Source organism: Hemitrygon akajei, chromosome 10, assembly GCF_048418815.1.
Source record: "Hemitrygon akajei chromosome 10, sHemAka1.3, whole genome shotgun sequence".
In the NCBI taxonomy this organism is placed as follows: Eukaryota; Metazoa; Chordata; class Chondrichthyes; order Myliobatiformes; family Dasyatidae; genus Hemitrygon; species Hemitrygon akajei.
In genome coordinates, this window is record NC_133133.1 from 54,319,862 (window position 1) to 54,332,371 (window position 12,510).

General features: G+C 38.0%; 1 protein-coding gene across 5 annotated transcripts in view; it reads left to right on the forward strand.

Annotated features, from left to right (window-relative positions):
* Window positions 1–12,510, forward strand: part of LOC140734403 (ecto-NOX disulfide-thiol exchanger 2-like) — a 285,185-nt gene that overhangs the window by 206,802 nt on the left and 65,873 nt on the right. For all 5 annotated transcript variants that reach the window (XM_073058298.1, XM_073058301.1, XM_073058300.1 and 2 more), the window contains 3 exons: window positions 7,242–7,448; window positions 8,439–8,672; window positions 10,795–11,007. In XM_073058298.1, the coding sequence (XP_072914399.1) occupies window positions 7,242–7,448; window positions 8,439–8,672; window positions 10,795–11,007 (654 nt within the window). The remainder of the gene's footprint in view (window positions 1–7,241; window positions 7,449–8,438; window positions 8,673–10,794; window positions 11,008–12,510) is intronic.

The window sequence follows — 12,510 nt, forward strand, 5'->3', positions numbered from 1 at the left end:
ATCATCCAGATCATGGTTTCTTCTCACTACCACCATCACGCAGGAGGTACCGGAGCATTAGGTCCCACACTACCAGGTTCAGGATCAGTTATTACTCTTCACCCATCAAGCTCCTGAACTAAGTGTGGACATCTTCACTCACCACAACACTGAATTGATCATTGAACACAACCTATAGACTCGCTTTCAAGGGTTCTCCAACTTGTGTTCTCATATTGTTTATTTACTTATTTATTATATTTTTCTTTTTGTATTTATAGTTTGTCTTTGATAATGAATTTACTTGAACTTTGTATCGCAGTATAGTGAAAAGCTTGTGCCTTCGGTCCATGTAGCTCAAATCATAACACTGTGCATTGAGGTAGAGTGTAAAATAAAGTTTAACAGCTATGGAGAAAGTGCAGTGCTTTTAGACAGTAAGAATCAAGATCATAACAAGGTAAATTGTGAGCTCAAGACTCCATCTTATACTAGTAAACAATTTGATAGTCTTGTGACAGTGGGGTGGCAGCTGACCTTGAGCCTGGCAAATTGTGTCTTCAGGTTTTTGTATCTTCAGCACAATGAATAGGGCAGAAGAGAGAATGTCTGGGGTGGGTAGGGACTCTGATTTTGCTGGCTGCTTTGCTGAGTCGGTAAAAAGTATGGAAAAAGTTCATAGAGGGGAAGCTAGTTTCTGTGATGAACTGAGACATGTTCACAAATCGCTGTGGTTTCTTTGCAGTCACGGACATACCAAACCTTGATGCATCTGGTTAGAATGCTTTCTCGTGTGGATTGATTTAAAATTGGAAGGGTCAACAGGAACTTACCAAATTTCTTTGGCCTCCTGAGGAGGTGTGCCATGGCATTTACGAAATTGGACCAGGACAGCCTATTGGTGATGCTAGAAACTTGAAGCTCTCAATCCTCTCAATATCAGCACCATTGATGAAGAAAGGAATATGTGCACCTCCCCCTTTCCTGAAATCAATGACCGGCTCTTTTGATTTGCTAATGAAACACTCTGGCTCTGTCAGCTGTGTAAGTCTAGGGAAGACAAACTCTGGCCCCGGCAAACGTGTGAGATTCAAGGTGTAAGCCCACCCCAAAACTCTCTGTTTGTGTGGATGCCGCGTGATCTGTTACCCTGTTATAAGTTAGTACCACAAAATAATAGATAGTACACTGCATACAATTAAACAATTTAGCTTTATAATTCTTATTTTGACTAAAGGGTTAGTAAAAAAAAAAAAGAAAAGGGCCCATTTTAATGAAACCATCTACTGTGCTGAAGTTGGAGCTCACTGTTTCCGCTTTGCTGATCCTCCTTCGATCTCCCTGGCTTTCGTCATATCATGGCCCTGGACCGGGTCAAGTCCTATGACCGCTTCTCTCCGCATTCTCTACCTTCATCTCTCCCTGAACCAAAAGGCCCAGCTTACACACCAGTGTAAGGCACACAACACTAAAAATAATCACACTCCCTTCATTAGACGGCTCACATTCCAAAGCACCCATTATCTCTAACCATAACCCAAGCACTGTTTCTACAGAAAGACCATTACGTTAGCAGTGAAACTTTTCCCAGTGTGTTAACACTGACATTGAGGGAAAGGTTGTTTCATGACACCATGTTACTAACCTCTGTGTCTCCTTCTTGTATTCTGACTCATCATTTGATTTTTGACCCACTATAGTGATATCATCTGCAAACATAGAATAATTGTGGCAGAGGTGTTGCAGTCTATCCTTATTGATAATGCTCTGTTGGTCAGGAAGTCCATTTGAACAGAGTGGTAGCATAGTGGTTAATGTAGTGCCTTTAAAGCAACCCAGATTCAATTCCATCACTGTCTGTAAGGAGCTTGTATGTTCAACCCATGACTGGGTTTCCTCTAAGTGCTCCAATTTGCTACTCCATTCCAAAGATGTTCAGGTTAGTAGGCTGATTGGTCACATGGTGTAATTTAACAGTGCAGACTCATTGGGCTGGAAAGGCCTGTTATTATGCTTAATCTCAAAATCAAAATTGCAAGTTGAAACTCACGTTGTCAAGGGAGGTGTTGACTCCCAGGACTCAGAGTTTGGTGATGGGTTGATCTATCTCTTTCACTTTGCTGCCCAGTCTTCATATCATCAGAATCGGAGTAAGGAATTATGTCATGAAATTTGTTGTTTTGTGGCAGCAGTACAATACAATACATAAAAATTGCCGTAATTACAATAAGAATATATTTTATGAAATAGTGCGAAAAGAGAGCAAAATAGTGAAGGTGTTCATGGACCATTCAGAAATCTGATGGCAGAGGGGAGAAGCTGTTTTTAAAACATTGAGTGTGTGTCTTCAGACTCCTCTGACCCTCCCTGACGGTAGTCATGAGAAGAGGATATGTCCTGGATAGTGAGGGTCCTTAATGATACACGGCACCTCCTTGAAGAATTGCCTTTAGAAAATGTATTTGATGTTCAGGAGGCTAATGCCTACGATGGAGCTGTTGCAATCCTGTGCGTTGGGGCCTCCATACCAGACAGTGATACAACCAGTCAGGATGTTGTCCTCAGAACATCTGTAGCAATTTGCTAGAGGCTTGATGATCTCCTCAAACTTCTAATAAAATAAAACCATTGATGTTCCTTCTTTATTATTGCATTGTTGGGCCTAGGATAGAAATTCAGAGATGTTGACACCCAGAACCTTGAAGCTGCTTACCCTTTCTTCCCTCAATGACAACTGATGTATGTTCTCTCAATTTCCCCTTTCTGAAACCACAATCAATTCCTTGGTCATACTGATATTAAGTGCAAGATTGTTAATGCAGCACCACTCAGCCAACTGATTTTTCTTACTCTTGTAGCTTTGTGGTCTTGTATTTAAAAGTTTAACAGTCACAATTTTGAATGTGCTCTTTGGTATTTTCCTCACTTTTCCCCTTCTGATCAGGGTTCTTTGACTTGAATGTTAAGACAGTTATTGTTTTCACAGATGTTGCTTGACATAAGTTTTTTTTCTAAATATTTTCTGTTACTATTTCATATTTCCAGCAGCTGCAGTTTTTTAAAAAAATTACTAATTATAAACTTTAGATATTTTCTACATAATTGTCGTACTGCTCTTTGAAACACATGAATCACAAAGCCCAATATTTTGTCCTTTATTATATCTCTTATCTCCACAGGTACTGATTCAACTTCCTTATCTTTCAGGCTGAGTTTTTTTTAAACTTTCGTTATCTTCGAGCGATGTATTCCCCCTCTCACCCACTGTTTATTCCTTTTTTCTTTTTTTTTGCTTAAACGTTAACTAATAGTCCTTCAATTCACAGCCATATTTCAATGACTAATGCATTGTGTATTTCAACTGTCATGCCCCCTTATCTGTCCAAAGAAAAGGTTTAAAAACAGATGTAGTTTTTAATTGTGTTTACAAACTTTTGACCAAATTGCACATATATTTGAGAAATTCTCAACCACTTGTTGATACACTGCACCCTTTATTGTATCTATCTTTGGTCCAGATGAGTGTAAAATTATAGTTAAAATTAACAATCTTCTTACTTTTAAGAAATAGAGGTGTTAAAGAAGTGAAGTTGTAAGAAATGTTTGAAAAAATAGAAATAATAATATGATTTAATAGAAAAAACCTATTATGAATTTGAAATGCTTCTTAGGATATTGTATAATATTGCATGAATAAATGATTAGAATGATTACAGGAAATGTAATTGACCAGTATGAGAACTATTGTGTTCCTAGTTGAAAAAGTTGAAATAGTTGTAGACTGCCTGATTAGAATAAGGAATAAATCATCTGATTATACTCTGGCACAGAATCTACAATTCTTCATCCATGTGGTAAATTAATACCAGAGAGCATGCAAGTGGTTGATCCACATCTAAGCTTCCTAATTGCAGAGGGTAAAATTTCCACGGACTATCCAGTGATTTGTGCCATAGATGATCACAGAAATCTAGCACACCACAAAGGGCTCCCTTGATGTACAGCCTCTTTCCTAATTAATTTTTTCAAGATGTGCATTTTGTTGGCAAGCTAAATCTCAGTTTGCCTTGGAAAGCTTGTAATGACCCAGCTTTTTATACAGCTGCATTCCTTCTGATGAACATGCTTTCACAGTATCATAGGGAAGGTATTTTCAGGATTTGGTCCAAGTACCATTGAAGCATTTTCAAGTGTACTGCTGATGCATTTTCAAGTCAGGGTGGTGACAAACTTGGAGAGAACCTGCAGTTGATGGTAATGCAATGTAACCGTCACCCGAGTCTTTCTTGCTTCTGGAGGATGTGTGTTTGAGGGAGGAGGTGGTAGTAAAGTACCATGATAAGTAATTGCCATTGATGGTATACACTGCAACCGAGATCAGCTGACAGTGAAGCAAATGAATATTGGTGGAATGCCAATCAAGACCACATTCTTGTCATTGCATACCAAGAGTAGAGTTCCCAGCTTTTTTTATGCCATGGACCCTTAACGTTAACAAGCGGTCCGTGGACCCCAGGCCTGGTTTAAAATTTCTCTCGTTGCCTTTGCTTCAACTGCATCAGTCTTTGAGTGATGGCTTTTATGAATACCATGGTGAATTCGTGGCTCTGGCAGTTTGAGGGTGACAGTATGATCTCTCCCTGAGTATTGGAACAATTTTGCCATGCACTGATCCACGCATATTTGTGATTCCTAAGAAATAAAGGAAAAACTGATGTATCAAATAGAACATTTATTCAGTCCAATGAGAACTGTCAGCAAACTTTATTGTAAGAGGCGATGGGAAATAAAAGTACAGTCAACTTCCTTCAAGAGATGATGACTGAAAACTGATTTTTTTAAAAAGTGCGTACATATGTTCCGAACTCTATCCCGAAGAAATCTCATCCCCTTCTGCCTTGTCATCAAATTGTACTGTTTCCTTTTCTGGTTGTCTGAATGTGAAATCACTGATAGAATCCTTTAGGTACCCTTGATAGACTCTGCCTTGAGAGGAACCCCTACCTGATATATGCTTAGTATTCTATCTCAGCAAAACTCATCCAGAAGAACTCATAGATCCTCAGCACACAATATTTGGAAACTACAGTATTTATTTCCATCATTGTGCAAACATCTCTGTGGAAGAGGTGATGTTGCAATATAATTATTGTCGTTAAAGATCATGCTCATGCTCATGCTCTGTCTGAGTTGTAATGGATTTTATAATTTCATTTCTCAATATGCCCTGTAAGTCCTTATCTTTACCATGAAAAGAAGTTTTTTGATTCATCAATGACTTTGAAAGGTTTTGTTCAAAGTTCACAAATTTATTATCAAAGTTACATATATGTCCCCATACACTACCTTGAGATTTATTTTCTTACAGGTGTTCACAGAAATGAGAAGCACAACGGTATCATTGGGGGGAAAAAACACACACAAAGAATGACAAACAACCAATGTGCAAAAAGGGATAAACTGTGCAAATAAAAAATAAATAATCCTGAGAGCATGAGTTGTAGAACCCTTCAAAGTGAGTCCATGGGTTGTGTAATCAGTTGAGAGTTAAGGTGAATGAAATTATCCATGCTGGTTCAGGAGCCTGGTGGTTGAGCACTCGTAACTGTTCCTGAACCTGATGGTGTGGGACCTAAGGCTCCTGTACCTACTGCCCGATTGTAGCAGCAAGAAGAGATTGTGATTTCAATGATAGGGGCCCTTGATGATGTTTGCTACACTCATCCCTTGTAAATGTACTCAATGATGGAGAGTGCTTTGCCTCTGACAGACTGAGCTCTATCCATCACTTTTTGTAGACGTTTCCATTCATGGGCATTGGTGTTTCCATATCAGGCTATGATGCTACCAATCAGAATGCTCTTCACTCTGCATCTACAGAAGTTTGTCCAAGTTTTAGATGACATGTTGGATTTACACAAACTTTTAAGACAGTAGAGGTATTGTTGTGTCTTTGTTATGGTACCTAAATGTTAGTCCCAGGGCAAATCCTCTGATACGATATTGCTGAGAAATTTAAAGTTACTCCACCTCACTCCCCTAATGAGGACTGTCTACCTTCTGTAGTCAATAATCAGCTCTTTGGTTTGAATTATTAGATGTTAAGCGAGAGGCTGTTGTGACACCATTCTGCCAGATTTTCAATCTTGTTCCTATATGCTGATTTGTCATCACCTTTGATTCGGCCAGCAATAGTGGTGTTGTCAGCAAATTTAAATATGGCCTTGGGGCTATACTTAGCCACGTGGTCTTAAGTTTCAAGGAGCTAAGCCGTGTGGTACACCTGTGCTGATGGATATTGTGGAGATGTTGCCAACCAGAACTGACCGGGGTCTGCAAGTGAGGAAATCGAGGATTAAGTTGCACAAGGAGTTATCAAGGCCTGTGTCTTGGAGCTTAGTGATTAGTTTCGAGGGGATAATAGTGTTGAATGCTGAGCTGTAATAGTTGGTATGGCGTTACTAACAAATATTGTGAGATCAACAGAACAAACATATATCAAATTAACAATATATTACACATTGTTAATCCAATTCCAAACTACCATCTATTTACAAACGAGAAAATCTGTATATGCTGGAAATCAAAAGAGCACACACAAAATGTTGTAGAACCTCAGCAGACCAGACAGCATCTATGGAAAAGAGTACAGTCGACGTTTCAGGCCGAGATCCTTCAGCAGGACTAGAGAGAAAAAGATGGGTAGTTGAGCTTAAAGATGGGTGGAAGGGAGAGAGAAACACAAGGAGATAGGTGAAACCAGAAGGGAGAGGAGTGAAATAACGAGCTGGGAAGTTGATTGGTGAAAGAGATACAGGGCTGGAGAAGGGGGAATCTAATAGGAGAGAAAAGAAGATCATGGAAGAAAGAAAAGGGGGGAGGAGCAGCAGAGGGAGGTAATGGACAGGCAAGGAGATAAGGTGAGAGAGGGAAAAGGGAATGGTGAAGGGGGGGCATTCCTATCACCATGTCTCCTTCCCCTCCCCCCACCTTATAACTCTACTCCTTATCGTTTTTTCTCCAGTCCTGCTGAAGGATCTCGGCCTGTAAGTTTGATTGTACTCTTCTCCATAGATGCTGCCTGGCCTGCTGAGTTCCTCCAACATTTTGTGTGTGTTGTTACCATCTACTTTGCTTTTTGCCTTCTAAATTTCATGGTACCTATTTGATCTGTGAAAGTTTAATTAATTTTATGAGTTTTTATGTCTGTATATAGAGTTTCGAATAGTTTTAAAGTTTTGTGGTTTATTTCTTAAATTTAGATCTTCCTCCTCCGGCTGTGCGCGAAAGGCCTCCGGGATGCAAAACTGTTTTTGTTGGTGGCTTACCAGAGAATGCTTCAGAAGAGATGATCGCTGAAGTTTTTGCACAGTGTGGTGAAATAATAGCCATTCGTAAAAGCAAGAAAAACTTTTGCCACATTCGGTTTTCAGATGAAAGTATGGTAGACAAAGCTCTTTTTTTGTCAGGTATTTTTTATTTAATTCATAGCAATTTAGATATTGTTTTATTTTAAGACTTCCTTTCATATTTAATTACTTTAACATCTTGATGGTTTCTCAAAGTCAGGAACCTATCCTTGTGGAGCATGAAGGTATAACCGAGTTTATAAAAGCCAATCACAACAAAGAATTATGTTTAATCAAACTTTTAGTCATTTTATTCTGTTACATTGACTGAAATTATTCTCTTGATCCTGAAGAGCACATGACTAAACTTATAATATCAATTGACTCAGTCAGTCGTCACTATAAGTTTTAACTTTGTCATTTGCAACAATGTTTTACATATTGTTTACACTTGCAATTAAATTTCCACATATTGACTTCTAAAACTTCCATTATTAAGGGCCTCTGTCACCCGAAGACGTAACGTAGATTTTTACTCCTTATGTATATGAAGTTATGTAAGGAATAAAGTCAGTTCAATTCAATTCAATGCCCTCTTCTCATTGTTACCCCAGGAAGGAGGTACAGAACCCTGAAGGCATACACTTAGCAATTCAGGAACAGCTTCTTCCCCTCTGCCCTACAATTGCTAAATGGACATTGAACCCATGAACACTACCTCACTTTTAAAAATCTTTTTTAATATATTTTATTTGTCTTTGCACTATTTTAATCTATTCAATATACATATATATACTGACTGTAAATGATTTGTTTTTTTCTCTTTCTGTATTTATTGCATTGTACTGCTGCTGCTAAGTTAAATTTCATGACACATGCTGATGATGTTAGATCTGATTCTGATTCTAAGATACTCATTAAAGAAAAATATTGAAAAAGAATACTCAAACAGAATAAAGTAAAATACTTTGACTGATGACGTTGATGTGATTTTCCATAGTCTAAGTAGAGAATTTTCTGTATTATTTGAGCAACTACGCATTTTAATTGTTCTTTTTGTGCTATTCTGTGGTATGTTTGCTTATTTTTCTGAATCCTGGGTCTTGATAGGCTACCGAATAAGAATAGGCTCCAGTACTGATAAGAAGGACACAGGCCGTCTTCACGTTGACTTTGCTCAAGCCAGGGATGACCTGTATGAGTGGGAATGTAAACAACGCATGATGGCGAGAGAGGAACGCCATCGAAGAAGACTAGAAGAAGAACGGTTCCGACTCCCTTCGCCTCCACCCATAGTGCATTATTCCGAACATGAAAGTACTACACTAGCAGAAAAATTTAGAGGTAATGTTTAAAAAGTTTTCACCTTGAGTATTAGGTTTAAATATTTTGATTGTATTGTTTAATTGGTATTTCCAAAATCAGTACCTTTGATATTTTTAATGCATGTATTAACACATTCAAGTGCTGCTGTGTCAAGAGCTTATGCCACTTTTATTTGAGACCTCAGGAGAGTGATACTGTACAGTCATGTATTTTAGAGTTGATGATTGTGATCCTCGAGTGTGCAAATGAGGATCAAAACCATGGATGAAACTTGGTTTTGACTCTGCACTTTCCTGCTAGGACAGTGGCTTTGAATAGGAATGGTCACTTAAATTGGCTGAGCGTGCTTGTATCAGCTTTACTTTTGTAATTTTTGACAATTGAAATGAGGTTGGCCTTGCGAGATAGGCCCTTCAGGCTGAGATGCTGGTGACTGGAATTTCCCACAAGATAACCCAATGAAAAATACATAAAAAAAGGAAACTGTATTTTCACTGTAATGTCAGTGCTAGATTTGTGCTCTTGTAGAAACACAAGCACATGATTTTGTTCCTAAAGTAGTTGCTCAAAGACACCATATATTATTGACCTGAGTTGTGCTTTGCACAGGTGGGTGTTACTCAAACCTGCCCAGGAGGCTGCAAATGTGTGCACTTCTGATATCCTCAGGCTCATGATAGAAAATTGAGAGAAATGTTATCAATGCATAGAACACCCAATAAAAATAATTAAATTTTAAATAAAATTCAGTCAGCATGTGAAAATGATGCTTTGTGGAATAGAATTTCTAGTCTATTATCTTTTCTTGTATCCATCTTGGTATCTCTAAAGTTTTACACCTCGCAAATGTTTATCTCACTTTAGTTTTTACCTCCACCAGCCAATAATAAATGGCAGCAATGCTCTCCTTAAAGAAAAAGAAGCATTTTTTAAAAGAAGTATATATAACATTATTCCTGCACATTCCCCCTTCTGGTACCCTTTCTTCACTGGGCATGATCCAAGAATCTTGGGAGAAACAGCTGATCTACAAAATCCTCCATTAATAATTTTTCCTTATGAATTTGCCGATTTTACTATTTACCCATGGGGAAATTTAAAAACTCAATACAATGGAGGTCAGCTGATGAGCAACCAGTTCCTTGTAGCAATAGTCTCAAGCACAGAAAACTCAAACAACCATATCTGACACAATTAAAGGACCACAAAAAAGGTAATAAGTAGAATCTGGATCACGTTGTTATTGCCTGTTCAAACTGAAATATTGTCAATTGAATTGTACATAAATTTGTTTAGACTTCAATTCTAATTAAAGTTGAGCACTGTTGAAAGCAGTAATTATTTCAATATCAGAATAAAAAGATTACATTTTTTCAAATAAAATTGTAAGTGGAATATCTGCTGAGAAAAATCATTAAACCATGACTAAGCAGATTTTAGTGTGGAGACCACTGCATAATTGGATACTAAAAGCTGCTGTTGCAATTGGGCCATCTGTTTTCCTCCAAGTAAAGCCAGTATGTAAGCAGATCTCTTGGGACAGGCATGGCAAAAGGCTACACTGATGTAGTGGTTATGTCATTAGTGTTAATTAAGCTGTTAGGGTGGTAACAGACTGTCCTTTCAGGGCACAGTGTGGTTATTTCCACATGGGAAAAGAGTCAAAGCTGGCACATTCCAAACAAACGAGTCACTGATATTTATAGACTGGCAGCAACTAGAATCTGACCATGATAAATTGTGACAATGAACTTTAAATCTTGTTGACACAAGAACAAAATGTCTTTTCAAATTGCAGTTTATTTATAGTTTCAGCTCATTCACTATTAAATTTCAGGGATTTGGTATTTGTCATTCCCTATTTCTACATGACTCCATTGTTACGTGATGTAGCTGATGGGCATATCCAGCTTTTTGGATATAATGATGATACCGCAAAAAGAAGGTGGTCCATTGACATGTTCGAAGAAAAATGGCATTGCAGCTTTACCGGAGTTTCTCAAGTGTTTTAAAATGTTTCTATACCAAGTCAGATGGAAGCACAACAGGCATTGTAAAATTTGGTTGTAATTGCTTTTAAACAAGTAAATCAGGCTTCTATTTCCTTTTTGACATATTTGAATATACAAATATCTTGCAGATGATTCAAAATTCTCTGAAGCTGTTCAGACACTTTATACCTGGTTGGAACGAGGTGAAGTGAACCGTCGATCAGCAAACGTCTTTTATTCAATGATCCAATCAGCTAACAGCCATATTCGAAGGCTGATGAGTGAAAAGGTTCAACATGAAAAAGAAATGGAGGAAGCCAAAGAGAAATTTAAGAGTGCTCTCTCAGGGATTCTAGTTCAGCGTGAGTCATTTTCAATAATTGAAATGGCCTTTATTATCAACTTGAATATTTCCCATCTTTTACCACCGAAGTATTTTTATTGCACATCATTTAATTAAATATTTTCTTATATTTCTACAAACAAACCAATGTAACTAAGCATGAGGAAAACATTATTAATTTCTTACTACACTCAGGGACATAGGAAATTAGGTGCTGCCTCTAACTGTTGCTATTCCAGACATCCTTTAATTGAACTACCATTATGCTGATTAGACACAGCATTTGGTGCAGACTTTTAAAAATACCCATGAGAAATTTAGAAATATGAAGCAAGCAAGTTATCGTCCTTTATAGCAATGATTCTTTTCTATTACTGTTTAGAACGGCTTCTTGCACTGTGGCAATTTATTACGTAGATATCATGCTACAAACTTTAAATGTTCCAGAGCTGGAAACTGGAAAGTGTCCAAAATGTGTATGAATTACAATTTCACCTTCAGGTACTCTAGTTTCTTCTCAATGCCACTCTTCATACTGCTTTGAAATACAAGAGGTTAGGTTAGTATGAAAATTAACCCTGTGCATTATCAGAGACTAGTATATTATAACTATTAATCACGTGACTATTTTAAGCTCAATAGTTTTATAATATTAGTTCTGGAAACGTACCTTATTATTATCACCCAATTCACTTTTATTATAGAAAACATTGTCGTTTTGTCTGGTTTTTCTTCTTGCAGTTTGCTTTGCACTCTTTAAACCTTTTGGCGTACATCTCCACAGATCCCTGAAGGTAGTAGGAACAAGTAGTTAAGATGATTAAGATACTTTGTAATGCTTTCCATTATGTCCATGGTATTACAGGAAAAAGTACTGACATGGATAGAAATCAGGCTGACTGGCAAGTAGCAAAGCATAGGAATAAAGGTGACCTTTTCTGGTGGCTGCCAGTGGCTAGTGGTACTCCACAGCATTCAGTATTGAGACTGCTTCCTTACATGTTATATGTCAGTGATTTGTGTGACAGAATTGATGGCTTTATGCCAAGTTTGCGGAGAATACAAAAATAGGTGGAGGGCCAGGTAGTGTTCAGGAGCAGGGAGTCTGCAGATTAAGAATGTCAGCAGACTCAGTGCTTCCCTGGGCAAAGGGGTAGATAGAATACCGTGCTGGGAAGTGTATGGTTGTGCACTTTGTTAGAAGGAATAAAGATATAGCCTATTTTCTAAAAAGGGAGCAAATTCAGAAATCAGAGGTGCAAAGGGACTTGGGAGTCCTCATGCAGGATTCCCTAAAGGTTAACTTGTAGGATGAGTCTATGGTAAGGAAGGCAAATACAGTATTAGCAATCATTTCAAGAGGTCTAAAATATAAAAGCAAGGATGCAATGCTGAGGCTTTATAATGCATTGGTCAGACTGCATTTGGGAGTATACTGAGCAGTTTTCGGCCGTTTAAGGAAGTATCTACTGCCATTGGAGAGGCTCCGGAGAAGATTCAGGAGCATGATGCTGGGAATGAG